The sequence below is a fragment of the Drosophila gunungcola genome (genome assembly GCF_025200985.1).
Source record: "Drosophila gunungcola strain Sukarami chromosome X unlocalized genomic scaffold, Dgunungcola_SK_2 000032F, whole genome shotgun sequence".
In the NCBI taxonomy this organism is placed as follows: domain Eukaryota; kingdom Metazoa; phylum Arthropoda; class Insecta; order Diptera; family Drosophilidae; genus Drosophila; species Drosophila gunungcola.
Genome location: NW_026453186.1, coordinates 152840 through 170629, shown reverse-complemented (window position 1 = coordinate 170629; position 17790 = coordinate 152840). Strand labels below are relative to the sequence as shown.

General features: G+C 37.1%; 2 protein-coding genes across 3 annotated transcripts in view; one reads left to right on the top strand and one right to left on the bottom strand.

The window, feature by feature from the left end:
- LOC128260583 (netrin-B) overlaps positions 1-5197 on the top strand; it is a 76011-nt gene extending 70814 nt beyond the window's left edge. For both annotated transcript variants that reach the window (XM_052993722.1, XM_052993723.1), the window contains exon 8: positions 207-5197. In XM_052993722.1, coding sequence (XP_052849682.1) covers positions 207-348 — 142 coding nt within the window. In that variant the 3' untranslated portion in view covers positions 349-5197. The remainder of the gene's footprint in view (positions 1-206) is intronic.
- Positions 5198-13112: 7915 nt separating this feature from the next.
- On the bottom strand, positions 13113-15721 carry LOC128260585 (gamma-butyrobetaine dioxygenase). Its single transcript, XM_052993724.1, has 2 exons — positions 14761-15721; positions 13113-13470 (listed from the first exon to the last, which is right to left on the bottom strand). Exons 1-2 carry the CDS (start codon positions 15657-15659, stop codon positions 13146-13148), a joined length of 1224 nt encoding a protein of 407 aa, XP_052849684.1. The 5' UTR covers positions 15660-15721; the 3' UTR covers positions 13113-13145.
- Positions 15722-17790: the final 2069 nt, after the last annotated feature.

Here is a 17790-nt window from a genome sequence, read left to right as displayed (position 1 = left end):
GAAAATTACATTTTTATCTGTTAACGATAATTGATTGTACATTAAATGACGAATTTATATTTGGTTTGATCAATATAAGTATTGATGGGTGTTAAAAGAGTGTAAAGTACTCGGCAGACTGCGTTTATTTGGTTTATGGAACATGGGGGAGGTCTATTAACTGCTTACCAACTAATGTCAACCTATTCGAACCTCTCCACCCGCAGATCGTATCTTATTCTTGGACGTGATTCGGAGGCGGCGCCTGGGTATTTGGCCATAGGACCCAGCTCCGTGGTCCTGGAATGGAAGGACGAGTGGTCGCTGCGCATGAAGCGCTTCCAGCGGCGCGCACGCAAATGCAGTTGAATCGAGCCGGAAACGGAATATGTCAGAGCGGATTTCAATTTCACACACTTGGCTAGGTATCGGTTTTTGTATAAATTGTACAGTTTACTCAAGTTTCTGACCTTCTTCGGCATCATGCTATAAATTAATCGAATCGGAGCAACCCCAATCCCTTCCCCCCGCCCCGCCCCACTCCAATCATCGTCATCAGCAATTCCCGACCGGAAGTAACCCCGAAATAGTAGCGAAGTCCCATCTATATAATCTCAATTCTTCCCTAGATTACCTTCATCCGGGGCGGTCTCTAGTCTATAAAGCGCTTTACACAGACCTAAAAACAAACATTCGGAAAACAAGACAACACTGCGTATTATCCCCTTTTGAGAAACACCAAATGCTAATTACAGTTACGTGCCAATGGATGGGCGTTGTGCTGGCCATAAAAACCAGTTATAAATTGAAAATAAAAGCGAAAAAGAGCCGAAACATCGAGTGAAAATGTCGCTGGTCGCAATTCTAGACAGGCGAACAAATGCAAATTTTGGGTGGCAATGGGGCAGTATATAGAAAAAAAAAAAAAACACGTTGACACATAAGTGCAGTCATAAACCAACAACACGAACCTCCACCAGATGGCAGATGACCATTCATCAGGGTCACTCAATAGAAGCTACTAAATAAATACAGGATTTTTTTGTTATATTTCGATTTTCGATTCCGAGAAGTCACTCAATTATTTTCTTGATTCAGTTTTGGTAGTTTCCATTAAAATCTGGCATTAAATTTCTACTAAATTATAGAGTTAAAACAAAAAATGACCGTGAAAAAAAACTGAAATTTTATAAGACCGATAAAAGTGAAACAAATGGATTTATTTCCATACTAATCGCCGAAAAAACCAAATCAAAACTGTTTTAAAAGGAAAACTTAAGGCAACAATTAGTGTTTATTGTCTTTCTGTCCCAATGACACTATTTATTTGTATTGAAAATTAGTAATCATTGTGTGTTTTTTCCAATGTCAATGTTTATTGATATAGTATCTTATTTGCTAAGCATAACCCTGATAGTGCTTATATAGCAAACTTTTCTAACCCTCGTGTTCCCATTTTTACCATCTGTATCGTAATCAAATTCAATTTCCAATTTCCAATATTTGCTAAATTCCTGTTTAAACATTTACCATTTGTTGCTGGTCCAACAATTTTTGCTTGCACTACTTTACTTTTACGAGGGTATTTTAAATTTGACCATCTGTCTGCTTCAATTGCATTACAAAGTATTTCTACCATTCTTTTGGTTTAATATATTGTTTTAAATTTATTGAAATCGGAGATAAATATTCAATACAAACTTGTTATTGACCCAATTGCAAGTGTAATTAAACTACGGCTTACTAAAGTTTCATATTTATCTTCCTTATTTTAATTTCAGGTATTATTTTTGTGTATTTTTGTGCAACAGAAAAACGTTTCTCAAGAATTTATGCAAACAGTGTTTTGGCCGATAATTATGCACATGTTTATTGACAATATGCTAGTTGATTTTTCACGCGCTTTTGCATACCAATTTGTTTGATGAATGCATCAATAAAAAACCAAGGCAGCAACAGCGGCAAAACACGCATTTAAAATGCATTTATTTGAATTTAATTTTCAATTTGAATTATGCATGCAAATTGGTAGCGCATCGATTCTGGCTCACCATCTCGCTTGCTCGCACTCAGTCTGTTTATTTTTCTGTTTCTGTCTGAAATCGAATCGAAGGCGTCAAGAGTGAGATGATGGAAGGTGTTAAGGGATCGGTGTGGGGACCGGTTGTAACTGGTTTTTGGAGCATGTTTAGGCCACGCAACACTTGAAACTCATCCCGGGTAGCCCCTCAGTACAGTGAAACCAACCCCAAGACGAATGTTTCAGTTTGAAAGTGTGGGAAATGAATACATCTATAATCTTTCACTTTACGAATAAAATATTGTTTGTGGCATAATTAAATTGAAATACAAGTCCTTAAAATACATGTTTTATAAATGTTGAAAACATTTTTTCCTACATTTGATTATTTAGCTTGTGTTTTTCATTATAAAATTGTGGTAAAAATTATTATAAATAACTAGTGGTCTGTTTTTTTGGGTAATCAGAGCTTTTTCTTTAGTTAGTGCTCACTGTATTGCCCGACAAGCATCACATGCTTAAGCCAACAAAGCACCAGACAACAAAAAAACACGTAATACAAATTAAACAGTCGAAACAAACAAACAAAGCTTCGGGGCTGTACATTTTACAAATTAAAATCTTAATCTGTATTCAAGATTATTTTAAATTGGTCTTTTATTATAAATTTTAATGCAAATGCAATAGAAAATTTCTTTTAATTTGACCATTGATGGCACATCCAAAATCAACACTTTTTTGTCCGTGTACAGTACAAATGAACTTCGTGGGCTGAGCCACTGATATGCATGCCCCCCCACAAAAACCGGCGAACCACCGACGATTGCAGTTACATTTTTTCGATGTTGCTGCGGATTAAACATGTTTCGGGCTCAAAATGTAACATGATATATGACAGCCAAGTGTCGAACTTGATAAATGTTTTAATGAATTTATTTTCGTGTTTATGTGCTGCCTGCCTGCTAGTGACTGAATCGAGATCTTTGGCTGACTTTGGTTGGGTTCGACGGCTGCCACGACACCTACTCTCTGGGTCTTTTGTGGCCGTCCGATTCTGATGTGTTGTATATCCCCACATTGCCATTCCCATTCCCATTCCCATCCACATTCACATCCACAACCACATCCACTCACAAGTTATTCAGGTCCGAGACCGTGACCATGATGTATGATAAATCAAAATGGGGGCAACATATGCAGGGACAGTCCACAGTTGGACAGTTAACATGCTGCGGCATTTAAGCCGAGATTTGTGTTCGCATTCACTCTCCGCCCAGGGACGCATAATTAGCTCTTGCTCTGACTCTGCATCTGACTGTGACTCTGGCCATGTCATATGGATCTGGATCTGGATCCGTATCTGTTTCTGTTTCAGTTTCCCGCTGGCCAACGTGGCGTATGAGTCATGAACACACGTGTGCCCACCGACAAACACACACATGGACAATCATTCGGAAAAATGTCCTGCAGCAAGATAAATGCAAAATTGTCAACTGTTAACTGTATACATTTATTCACATTTTTGATCACAATACTGCACTGCAGCGGGGATATTAACTGTTGAAATGGTTTGGTAGGCAAAAGTCAGTTAACCGATAAGTTCTTTACCAGCAGCAATGATCCATTCAATTTACATTTACATTTTTAAAAATAAAATAAAAGCAAACCATATCTAACTATGCAAAATTCTTGTTGCTTAATTCATCAATTAACTGAGTACATTTGTTGACAACACTATATATTTTCTCAAAGATAAAAACAACCTTTACTTGTAATTAAATTCGAATATTTTATTTTTTTGATATCTGCTCACATAAATATTTTGTTGACTTCAATTTTCGATCTTATTAGAGCTGATTTCATCCCTCATCATTTTGGATCAACCCCTTTTTTACCTGAAACTCTTTGGGAGTTAACATTAAATAAATACTGGAAAAAGTATTAAACAACAGAACAAAAAAAGGGGAAATGAAATGAGAAATTCAATTGTGGCCTCGGTCTGGTCTCGTCGACTGTGGCCGGCTTCATGCCTTCATGCATATTTAAATGAGATTTTGCGTTAACTGAATTTTTCAGCGGCATTCTCCAGCGGAGGCGGGGGCGGTTTCGGGGGCGTGGCCAGTCGCATATGTAGGCGAGCGAGCGGCCCTGAACAAAAATAAAAAAACATATTAATTTATATAATGTACGTGTACGCACAGAGATATAAAACATTCATATAGATTTAAATAAATTGGGTTCTTCTCATTTCTTTTTTTTTCCTTTTTTGTTGTTGGTTTTTTTCGCAATTTTTGTCGTTCATTTAACGCACAATGGGGTGGAGGCGTGGCAACAGGCGTGTTGTCGCATATGTATTTTAAATAGGATGCAGGCCCCATTAGCATATAAATTGACGCAGCGACAGTTGAGTGGATAAAAAATCTCTTAACCGCTTCGAGAGGCTTTACAAAAAAAAAAAAAAAATGGAAAGGATGGCCCGTAACTGTTAACTAGCATTTGGTTAAAAAAAAATAAAAAAAAACTAATTGAAATGCCCACCAAACATCACAGAAAAAACCCCCATTCGTACCACAAAAACAGCACCAAGCTACCAAATTGACTTCCGTTTCCGCTAATTCAAAAACAAAATGAAATTTCTTCGAAAGAATGAACAAGTACTTAAAGAGAGATGCAAACATAACCAAATTAGTCATTAGTTGATATGTCAAGCCGTTTATTTATTTACACCTTTTTTTCCTAATCTTAATTATAAATTAATACACTTCAACTGAGTATAATTATAACGAATACACATGGAGGGGAAGCCAGAGAGCTAAAATGTATTTATATGTTATGGGAAACGAAATGCAAAGTTTTGGCCATCCAAAATTCTTTCTTTCCTGTAGTTCACTTCCCTATTTGGTTTGCAAATGCATTAAGCATGGCCTACTAATCACATATCCTTCAACCACACACATATAAACACGATTAATTATTAAATAATGTTTTTTTTTGTCAGACTAATATGAATATCATGCGTGTGTGTCCAAAACGAATTATTCATATGGTAAGCTAAAAAAATGAATACTTAAAACGCATAAATACGAATAAAACATAAATATAATCAAAAAACAAAAAAAAAAAAACACAAAAGAAAGCAATTTTTTTTATCTTAGATTTTTTGTAAATACTCAAAAATCGTAACGAGTGGAGAAGAAACGGTAAAACAGATAGAACTATATATATAGATATATATATTGATAAATTGATTACAATTTCGATTATTGCTAATTATTATGTTGAACCATAAATTGCACACTCACGCACACTCACGCACACACACACACAATGGCAGCAGAAGAAAGCAAAAGGAATTCACATTGTCTGATATTAAAGTATTGTAGTTGGTACTTATATAAATATTAAAATATGATTAATCATAATACATAAAGTATGCAATTTTTGTGGCAAAAGGAAAAATATATCAAAGACAAGCAGATGGAAGAGAATCCAAGTTATATATATATCATTTATGTGTACTTGAAAAAGTAAAAAACCGAAAACAAAGCAAAAAGAGCATGAAAGTTTAATCGAATTAAGTGGACAAATTGCTAATAATAATAATAAAACTAATAACGAAATCAAACTAAATAATGTGTACTTACTGGGGGTCAAAAGGCACAAGTTATTCTTATTACTTGGAATTATAAAAAAGGTAAGACATAAATAAGATTTTCATAAGGAAAGCTTTGAATTATTTTAAACCTTGTGCTTATAAAAATATTTTACTCAGCAATTATATACCGCTATTTATTAAGTCTAATTTTTTTTTTCAAAATCAAGTAGTAGTAGTTATTTGGAATTATAAGAAAAGTAGCCTTTGTGCTTAGAAAAATATACGATATTGTTAAGAAATACTAAACAATTTAACTATTTATTTAAAAAGTCTAAAATCTAAAATAAAATTTCAATTTTTGAACATTTTTTGCAAATTTTTTTTTTTTATGTTCTGTTACTTAATTGATTTATATTTTTTTTTAATTTATAGTTCTTATTTAAAAAATCAGGTTTATTTATTGAATAAATAATTTATATTAACAAAGTTTTGTATATTTATGACCATTAATTAAAACTCAACTGAGAAATGAGGCTGTGTTAAGAGGTCTTAATTTATATAATTACTGTAAAATAAAAATCTACCCTAAATTCCTTTAGTTTCATCCCTTAATGAAAGGTAACCGACTAGAATCTATATTAAATTCGCATTACCCAAAGACCTCCAACGAAATATCGAATCTACTTGCGAGAATCTTTGGCACCATCAGGTTAATGGAATCACGGCAAAGTCATCAGGGAGGTGCCGGCAATGCCCACAATCCCTACGTTTTCCCACCGCCGAGATGCGGCAATAAAGTCGTCTAGTCGATGGGGGGCACTCCCATCAGGATCTTCTGCCCGAGGCACTTATAAGGGGGGACTCCTCTTCATTGATTTTGCATTTGCATAAGCAGTTTATTGTGCCAGCCCACTTTGCCACAGGCGAGTCCGAGCCGCATAGTGCTGCATACTTTTTGGGGCTTCGCCAGAAGGACGCATAAGGAGCCCGGAGGTATGGGAAAACTTGCCACTTGCCACTTGTCCTCGAACGGGCAAATTAATTTAAAGCGCAATTTAAGTAAAATTTCCGCCCGGGGGCCGTTTCTTAGTTTTATTTGAGCTTTGCTCCTGTTGCCTGCGAGTCCTGTGAGTCCTGTGAGCAGCAACTGAAACTAATACGCATATTTATCAAATTTCACGGCCGGGGTGGCTGCTCCTGCTCTTATTTCCGTTGCATCTGAAGTCGTGCCTAAATCTACATCCACTGTCCGCATAGCTGCCCGGAAAATGCCTTGCAGCGTTTCGAGTTTCGGCAACACAAGGACTTTCAGGAGAGCGGGGCACGTGAATGTGGATGTGGAAGTGCTGCAGGATGTTCGGTGGCAAGTCGACCGCAATGCAAAGCGACGGACAAAGTTTTTGGTCTGGCAAACTTGACAAAGAAATAAAATGCGCCGAGATGTAAGTGCCGAAGCACGTCCTCGGAGATTGCTCGACTAAAAGATACCTTGGGATTGGGGTCACGTAGCCGAGAAAGTAAGTTGTTGCTGTCAACAGGATGCTATCTTATTTTCCTCGGCAAGTGTAAAAACAACGTTAAGTTAATCGCAAAACAGGTCTCGTTCTATGCAAGAAGGAAATTATATCTCACACCATTAAAGGGGTTTACACAAGTATGTTACTATTTGGACATCTGTTTAAATAGTATATCTTAACAATCAGGGGCCGAAACTAATCGGTATTTGACACATTTACTTTTTAATCTTTTGTAGCTATTTATTTAAAAGCATTCCACATAGAGATAACAATCAGATAAATTGGAATATAAATTAAAGTATATCTACTTTGCCCACAGAGTGCATAGAAATCTGCTAAATAGGAAACAAAGAGTAAAAATACTAATAGTTTTTTTTAAAAAGACCTTAAAAACACAAATATTTAATTTTAAGTCCCCTTCACCGAAAAAAAATTTTAACAGGAAAAATTAATCTCTGACTATTAAGTTCAACATTAAATCATAATAATACATTCAACGCGTTTTAAATTGCATTTAATATTAAAAATAATTAATTTAGTCTATGTGGAAAATATAAGATTTAAAATAGTTTCTGTTTAATTAAAACGCATTTTATTTAAGTTTACTTAAATTAAATAAATTTAAAGTCAAATGAAAAATGTTATACAATTTTTATTTTTTCGTATTTAAAAAACTAAGATACAGCAATGGCGTACAAAATATTTGGATTTACTACAACTACTAGAAAAAGCCTACTTTAAAATGGGTATACAAATTGTGTAGCGTAAAAATTAAAAGAAAAAAAACCTGTGCGAATTATTTCTGCTTAAACTCTGAAATCTTCCTTAAGAAATTGAAACCTGAGGTAAATCTTTGTCTATTAAATTCTAAATACTTTTTAAAAAGTCAGGGAGTAGCTAATGGTCGGGACATCTTCTTCCTACATTCCATTTAATGGTAACCACTTATTCTGGATTCTGAATAATTGAATCGAAAGGGACAGGGTCAGTCGGACAGGAAAAATAATAATCCGAGTACATGCAATCAATACTCTCCCCTGCTGAAAGGTATCATGGCTAGAAAAAATAACCGCTAAACTTTGTTGGGTGGTGGGTGGATGAGAGGATGGGTGGATGGGCGGTTGGGTGGATTGGTAGTTCGATGGGGGAGGTCTTGGGATAGCCCATAGGCCGGGATGGTCTGGTTGCCTTGGCGATGCAAGGACAAAGCGGCGTCTGTCTGTGGCAGACAGTCCCCCGCTCTCTGCCACCCCCTCTAACACCCCCACCACCCCCGAACAACCTTACGCGCTTTGCACGCTTCATAAGCGCAACGAATGAATTTTAATTTGATTAAAGTGAAAAATTGAAAAATGCTCCTTGGCAAAGCTTTCATTTCGCCTTCCATTTTTTTTTTTTTTTTTGTTATTTTCGGGACTCTATTAAACGTGCTCGTTTGATGGCAGGGGTACGAACCCAAATTCGCCACCCTGTGCAAAGATATACGGGGATTAGTTGGCCAATCAGTGAAGGCAGGCAACTGGGATTTTGTGGCCTGCTGCACAACCTCATCATACAGCGTACAGCGTACAGCATACAGCTCTGTCGTTGTTGCCATGACTAGAAATTCCAAATGCCAAATGCCGATTGACGACGTCGTTGCTTCGCAGTATATCTGCGTTTTACGCCGAATCTAAGGGGGCCAGACATCCGGATGGAGACTTCTTGGGAGCGGGAGCTTAGGCCGCCATAAACCTTTTTCTCTAATATTGTTATTGTTGTTGTTTGTGTTACAAACCAACGAGCCAACCATCGCAGCCCCCTCACCACATCAGACCCTCGAAAATGCTCAAAGACTTTTTTCCTCAGAGATTCTCAGCCCGGCTAAGAAGCATTTTTGCCCTGGTCGCCTGCTGGAATTACGCCGCTTGGGTTTCAAGTGCTGCCACTTGCTGTTGCAGCAAATACAACACAAAAGTTGACACAGCACCATCACACTCGGAGAAAAGTTTTAAACTCGAATGGATCCAATTCGAAATTGCTCGTTTTCACATGGACACCCTTGAAATCATCATTGAAAGAAATATATGTACCAAACCATTTAAATATTCATAACTATTTATAAATATAAAACAAAATACGAATATACTTTATCAAGATACACAAAGAGAACATATCTATTTGTTTGTCAAACGAAACATTGTTTGGCTAGAAGAAAAATATACAATAGAAAAAAATGTTCTACTTATCGTTTTAGCAATTTAAAAATGTATCCCTTAACTAATGTAGTTTCGAGTTTACTCAAGAAATTATCATTTCACAAAATTACAATAAAGAGTATAAGTATATAAAAATTACCATTAAGAAATATTCTGTATTATATAGCAATCATATCAAGCAAACATTTTTTTGAAAGCTTATCAAATATTTTTTAAGTGGCTATACACATAGTCATTAAGCATTTCATAAAAAAAGTCAAAGAAAAGTGGCCAAAACTGGGGTTGTCAGGTTAAACAGGAACTCATCATTATTCCTATTTATAACTATTTATAATTTATTGTTTATTTTGGTTCCTTTAATGTAAGGTTTTCATCCGAATTTTAAACAATGCAGTTGTTACGTATATGTAGTATATAAGTAATTTAAGATACAATTAGTATTTCTGAATGGGGTTTGATTTCCAGGCGTAATGTTACAATTTAATTTCAGTATTTATAAATATATTTTTTTAAGGAGAAAAACATTTAAATGTTTAATGGCTTTTATTAAGTTTGAGATAATACAAAGCTGAGTTCATGGCTTTTTTCTTCAGACCGAGTTCAACACTTTTTGTAGTGCTCGCCACGAAAATAAAACCGAATTCCGAGAACCAAAAATCGAAAGACCCCTCGTTGGATTAAGTTCGCTCCTGGCTCAAGATGAGCCCAACTGCTGCTCCATAGTTGCAAATTGCCGGAGGCCAACGAGACGCCAGTCGGGTAAAACAGAATTTTGCACTGAACCCTAAACTTGCGGTGGAGGAGGTAGAAGTAGAAGTGGAAGTGGATGTGGATGTGTAAGCAGAAGTAGATATGGAAGTGGGGATTTGGCGGTGCGGAGTCCCACTGACGGCATTCACATGGGGCGCATTGTGAAGTGCAAAAAAGGCGTATTTTACAAGATTTTTATTACATATAAATGCGAAAAGTATTAAAAAAGTAAACTTTTTATAGACTTTTCATTTTCCCTTGGCTTTTTTTTCTCGGGGTGCGAGAGGTGCGGGAATGGGGATAAGTGCGGAACGAAAAAGAAGTTGTACGCTTTTTGTCTGGGCGTCATGATGCGTGTTAAGGGAATACACACACCCATGGAAAACTCCATGTGGCATAGGCCAAGCAGACACACAACCATTTCACCATGGAAAAGCTTTCACTTGGCCACAAGGAGCACAAGGCTAAAATGCTCTACGCTCAGTTAGGAAGACCAGTCGAAGCTGTGTCTTGATTTTGCATTCAGTATTATGTAATATAAGACCATTTAGCAAAACCAAGTATTAATTCATTTCCAAATAATAGAACCCCTTTAATTTGTAGTTTTATATTTATACCAAAGAGACTCAAAATATGCGGTCTGCCAAATACAAACATTTTTTTTTAATACTTTTGATGCAAAAACAAAAGAGAAGTAGTATTAATTTATTACCAAATAATATAAATAAATAATTTATAATATAGGACTGTGACTGTTTTCCACCTATAGGAATATGTTTTATTTTTAAGGAGCCAGGTTTTCCCCTAAGTATGTAACACTTCTTTTTGATGTTTGAAAATTCCGGGATAGATAGCTTGCATACTTTCAGGCAGATTTCTTTCCAGATATTCTAGTTCTGGATATTTGTGTAAGTTTGCTATTTTTAATTCACAACATACTTCCTTAGATCCCCTGAGCATTGGCCCATTGTAGCGTCCAACTCGTATCACGACAGCCGCATTTCGACCGCAAATCTCCGCCACTTTTCCGCCACGCCTCCGGCCCTTTTCCCGCCCCCCCATATTTGCTCTCACTTCTTTTTAGGTTTTTCGCTTTTTCCACTTGCTGTTGCCGTTCCTGTTATTGCCGGGACTTGAGGGGGGATCCGGAGTGGGATTTCGGGATGGGCATGTCGATGCGGAGTTGCTGGCGTTGTAACTGTTGTTCGAAATGTTTTCCAACGGCCGGGAGTTGTCGGGTTTCGTTACCAGCGACTTTTCATATTTTTTTCTTAACAATTCGCTTGGCATCACCGCCCGTTCCGTCCCGTCCCAGCCCAACCCAACACACCACACTTTTAAATTTTATTTTATTACTATAACAAGACATAAGTAGGCATAATGGGGCCCTATAAAATATTTAAAAGGAAATTGGCATAGAAGTTTTTCAGCCGGAGGCAGATTCGGTAAGGGCATGGCTACATTTACGACTACGTTTCCGGGTCCCAAGTACTTTTGCCCCATTCAAGCGGCCACTTCGAGGACCAGGGCACTGAATGAAGGTCTCCAGAAGCTGGCACCTCGAGGAGCTCGAGGTGCGCGTGTTGGGCGATTAACCACCGCTCCTCATTGAGCGCTCCTTAAGGTTAATGCACTCCAAACTGGGATTTTCCGGCGGGGAACTCGGTACGCTAACTACACAGAAAGAAATACTGATTTCACAATAACATTACTCTTATATACAAAGCTCGCACACAAATGCTCGATATTTTTAAAATGTTAAACCTAAAATATAGTTGATTTGAGACACGACAAAAAAGGGTTTGAACGAAGCAGACAAAATCAAAAACAGCTTTGTTTAATTTCAGTTTTGAACAGACACTTTTGCTGAGAACTCAAATGCAAAAGTTTATTTTTTTCTATATCGTTAAGTTTTAGTAGTAGAGGTACAAACATGGTTTTATTCAAAAATAATTTGTTAAGCAATAAAATTCTTAGCGAAGGGACGAAAAATAAATGTTGAAAAACAAATTAGTTTATAAAATATTAAAATAAAAGTTAACTTCATAAGTTACAATCGTTTAGGGCTAAATATTATTTATTACAATTTTTATTTCCCTTTGCCTCGTTAAAAAAAAACATTTTTAGTTAGCGTTTTGTTTTGTTATAAAAATACAGATTTAAAAGCATTTAAAAATGTTGTATGTTTATCAGTGAAAATAAGGGTTATAAAAGTAATGTTAATATTATGCAATATTAATATTATGCCGTTGAGTATATAACATTATTTGCTATGCATTTATAATGAAAACAAGAATATTTTTTTAGCCTTACGATGCTGTATCCATTTGTTTAGAGAATAAGTCAGTAAAAAATTTTATAATTTGTAAATACAAAATAAAAAACAAGACTCAGAATTTGTCATTGAATTAAATATCTTTTTCGTAACAGAGAACATCATTTAGTGTCTTAAAAGGTGTTAAACATAATTTTATTTCAAAGACGCATGTTATAATCTACATTTTTTTTTCGTATTCCCTTTAATGATGCAAACTTAAAGAATTATTATTTAGATTGATTGAAAAGTGGTTGATCTGGGGACCTAATCTTAAAATTTGTCTCCGAGTGCCAGCGTCTTGAGTGGTTTTTGACACTCCCAACCAGTCAGCAGTTTCCGTGTTTTGGCCAATTTGTACTCAACCCCTGGCCCCTCATTTCGTCCCTGCTGTCAATCATTTTCACAAACGATTTGTCAGGCAATGCCGCGATGCAAATAAGCCGCGACATCCCCAACCAGTAACCGCCACCCACCACAAACCACCCACCACCCACCAGCCCATATCCGCCTTAGTTGGTGACTTTTTTTCGCCAGGATCATCACGATTTTTTTTACAACTTTTCATTTTTGCGCTTGAGCTGACTTAACTGCCGAAATTGGCGCCCAAAGCTAAACCGGATTAGGAGGATTCGGTTTTAGGCCTCGGGAGCAGTAGCAATCGCAGCATATGTGGCGGGCAAAGCCCCAAATCCGGTGGGCGGTGGGGCAACTATTCAAATGAGAAGCTCACATCAAATGGCTTGGAAAATATGCCATCTCGCGTTGGCTTTTATTGGCACCCCGGCTCCAATCGTTTTTTCAGCACCCGCAGTCGCGAGTAGATGATGTCCCAGTCCAGATAGGCGCCGACAATGTAGCGCGGACTGGCCTCGGAATCGTCGTACCCAGTTCGTCCGTGGAGCAGCCGGATGTTGTTGAAGGTGAGGACGTCGCCGGGCCGCGTCTTGAAAGCGTGGCTGTCGGCGATCGCCAGGCGCACGAAGCGGGCGTAGGACTCGTACCACGGCAGGACCTCCTCCAGCGGCACGTTGAAGTGGCTGTCCCGCTGCGGAACGCTGTGGTTCACCCGCGTGTACCGCCCAGCGGCATCCAGGCTGTGGGTTAGCAATGAGGTGGAAAAGGTCACTTCAAACTCAATCTTGGCACATGCATTGGTGCAGACAAACGAACTATAGTTGCTATCTTCTGAACTTTACAAAGTGTTGAAAAAAAAAAATAATACATTGCTGACATATTTTTCTTAACGATTTGTATAAATTTAATTGCCATAAAACACACAAAATATGTAAAGGCTTTTGAGCGCTGCTAAATATGACAATCAAATTTTTAAAATTAGCGAAGGCATATTATTTAATAACGGGTTACACATGTTAGTTTTTATATTTCCATAAAATAGCTAGCAATCGTTTCTTTATAAATGAACGTTTTTTTATGTGTTTTGTTTCGTTGTTATAGCAGTTGATAAATTAAAAATATTGGCAGTTAATTAAAATTTTTAAAACAATGTGGTTTAATCATTTCGCTTTCGGTGTATATGTTTTTAATTAAAATGGCCAAGTTATGCCCAAGTTTTTACATTTTGTCTATGATTGGTATAAATAGTAGCCCGATTTTATCGGCTCTTTAACCTTAGCGGATCATGTTTATGTTAGCGGATCAAAATTCAGTCAGAATAAAAAATATGATTTACATTTGAAGAGCGTTGAACCTATGAATTTTAATTACAAATTATAAATTGTTATTAAAAACGTATTCAAATTCCGGTTGAAATGTCTATATTAATTTAATATAATTTAATTCAAAAAGTTATCAAATTTGATTTTAAGCATTGATTTGATTTTAATTAAATATAAATATTAAATGACATAAATTAATATTAAAATTTTTGAATTTGAATTTAAATAGGTAATATTTGCTTTGCATTATATGCATTTTATTTAAGTAGAATAGGTTTTAGTTTGAAATTTATTTTAAAAATAGTTATATTAATTTAATGTAATTTTGAAATATATAAAATTATTAAAAAATTAAATAGTGTATCATCCATTAAAAATGAAAGCCAAAGGGAAAAATATTTAAGTTGAGTATGAAATACTTGGACCTACTAATACTTGAAATTAAACATGAAAATAATTGAATGAAAATTATTTTTCAAAATATAAACTTACTTAAATTTAAAACTTGATAATTTAATGTTTTATCCAATAGGAAAATTGTAGACTAAAATTTTTTCTTAATTTAAAACTACATTTTTCCATACTTAAACATAAATATTGATTTAAGCACAACACCCCTCGGGGCTTAATCAGTACCGAACATATTTAATTCAAAGTGAAAAATTTAGAACCTATTATGATTTTTCTCTAAGTGTAGCTTCAACTTACCAGATGACCGGCGCCCGCCAGATGTTGTGGAACTCCCGGCCGTCCTCGCTGCCGATGTCGTTCCAGTCGACCACGACGCGGCAGAGTCGCTCGAAGTCCGCCGGATGGTCGCGGCGCAGGATGTCGGCGATGTGGAAGCCGTCCACGAGCATGTTGCTGCCGCCGGCAGACTCGGTCTGCACCACGCAGTGCAGGATGTTGACGCTCGGCTTGTACTCGTAGTACGGCAGGTCGGTGTGCAGGGGCAGCGGCAGCGAGAGGTAGGCGAAGTTCTGGGCGCCCGGCTTGGCCTGCACCACGAACTCCTCGCCGTAGGTTGTGCGCCGGATGAAGCCCACCCGCTCCGCCAGTCGCCGCACAACGCCCTCGTCCAGAGGAGCCCCTCGCAGCAGGGCTACCCCGTAGACGGCCAGTGCCTGGAGCCACTGCATCAGTACCGAGTCCTTGGACATCACCTCGTCGTAGCTAAAGTGCTGGGCCACCTGCTGGAACTCCGCACCTGCCCAGTGCCGAGTCGCTGGGCGATAGAACTCACGCAGATACTCCTCCTGTCGCCGCCCCTCGAAACTGCGATCCTTTAGCCATCCCAAGGAGAACCTACTCTCGTGGGCATCACTCCACTTGACTGAAACTTCCTGGGCCAGCTCGTCGGTTTGCAGGCTGACCGGCCGAATCCGGGTATCGAATTTGTCCCAGTCCAACTTGCGCGACTTGGAGCTGCCATGAAAGCACTCTTCGCACAGGCAATTGTCGCGCAGCCAGACTCCCGGAAAAGTCAGCGGCTTGGCCTCCTTCTCCGGCCGCACCTCGACATTCGATTCGTTCACAATCCTCGCACTGATCTGGCGGCAAAGTCGCAGTTCACCCGGGGAACGGCCCAATAATCTCTGCACCCACATGCTGCACTGTTTACTGTAGTAGACCAGCCCGTTCGAGCATCAAATGCCGAATGAGTCGTCGGAGAAAGCGAAATAATGTAATCAGCAGCTGGATCGGCTCTTTGGACTTTGTCTGCCAGCTCATGACAAGTGGGCATTTCGAGCGGACAGGGGCGTAGGCACTAAAGAATCATCTTCATGGCTGCATTTTAGAACATTTTTATATCAACAGGACCACTATCACTTTTTCTAAATATAATTTTTGTCTAGCATTAACATTTAACAAGAAGAACAATATATTATAAAAGATAAAGTAGAATTTGTATATCTTACGCAGAATCTCAATGAACTTATCGTTCCTAATCAAATAGGTGTATATGTTAGTCTTAGCTTAAACAATGATTTTGGTATCGACACGATTTGTTTTAAGCAAACTGTAAGTATATTTTTCCATTTTTTTTTATTAAAGGTCTTACTTAAATCTTTATGATCAAATCGTAAGATGTTTTAAGTTTACATTACCACTTAACTATTAACTTAATCTGACTAATATTAAAAGTGTAATTTCCCAGTATTAGTTAACATAATTTAATTTTGGAAAATTCGTTGATATCATAAACAACTAATTGACTAGTCATTGCAACCACAAGCCCCCTTGAAAATAATTCAGCATACCCCACTGGACGATGGCAAAGTGTTATCAACGAATTACAAAGTTCCCATGCCAGAGAACATCTGCTACAGTTTGTTTGTTAGTTTTAGCTTTCGAAATGGAAGACACCACGGGAGAAGTAGAATAAGATAAGAAGGTTTAACGGTGCCACGGCTCACAGAAAGTGGTTTTTGTTTAGCCACAGTAAGAACAAATTATTCAATTGTTGTTATACGCGAAAATTAAGAAGTCATTATTATTTTCTCAAACAAAAACAGCTCTTAGCGAGGTACAAAAGTCAAGATGATTACATTTTCAACCCACAAAACTTCTGATATTCAATTTTGTGTAGAAAACTGATTTATTATCCGCTAAATAAATACAATTTTTAAAATGTTCCAAAACTGGTATTTTTACACTTAGATCGCTTTTTTTTTAAAGTCTTGGCAAGCAATCCGCTTAGTTAAAGCGGTACCTACCATAAAATGCGATCAGGCGATAAAACGACAACAAATTTAACCGAAATTACAATACAAATTTTAAATGCAGATTTTTAAGGACTTAAGCCACAATACTTTAGAGATATAACTCTCGAAAATCTGATATTTTTAAGACAAGTTATGGACTTAAAACTTTGTATTTTTCAACAAAGAAGTTTTTTGGAAATTTAGAAAGGGGTTACATTATTAAAATGAAAAAATCGACACAAAATTTCAAACCAATTTTTAAAGGCAGATTTTTAGAGACGTAAGTCCTTAGACTTTAAAGGCATACCTCTTGAAAATTGGAAGTGCTTAAGAAAAGTTTTGGAAATAAAAATTATGGTTTTTTGTAACTCTAACACAAAGCCATTTTTCGGAAAATGAGAAAAGGTTTCCATTAAAAAATGGCAAAAAATGTACCCGAAATTACAAACCAATTTTACAACGCAGCCTTTTTTCCGGAACTGTGGAAAATTTGCATTAAAATGGAAAGAATCGACCTGCAATTGCAAGGACACTAAACCTTAAGACATACCACTCCGAATTCGAATGTCTGTAAAAGTTAAGTTAAGTTAAAGTTTTATACATTTTCCCTTTTAACATTCCCCTGAATCAATTCAGTTTTGTAAAGTCCTGGTACGATTTTAGCAATACCTTTTGATTGATGTATTACCTCTAATCGGACCATCACAGCAGATCATCGGTTCTGTGGCTAAATATAGTAGTCGCCAACTTAGCAAGCGTGGTCATTACATTTCATTAAATGATAATAAGCCAATTTCAGTACATCTATAAATACCAATGCAAAGTATGCATGATTTACCAATATTGATCACTTCATTTGCACAGATTATGCCACAATTTGTGAACATTCTGCAGCAGTCCCTTATTCAATTTACCTCGTGCTGAACCAATTCAGCTAATTTAGAGTTGTAAGTCAATCTTGGGCTCTGTTTCTGGGTACACTTGTGCTGCTGCGACAAGTATTTCGTGGCTGAATTAGCATCTTGAAGCTGAA

Bases quoted from the DNA above. Each gene is read 5' to 3' on its own strand.
- LOC128260585 (XM_052993724.1), bottom strand. From the start codon at position 15,659: ATGTGGGTGCAGAGATTATTGGGCCGTTCCCCGGGTGAACTGCGACTT. The intron at 13,471-14,760 runs GTAAGTTGAAGC...GCTAACCCACAG, and splicing joins TGGCGGGCGCCGGTCATCTG to CCTGGATGCCGCTGGGCGGT.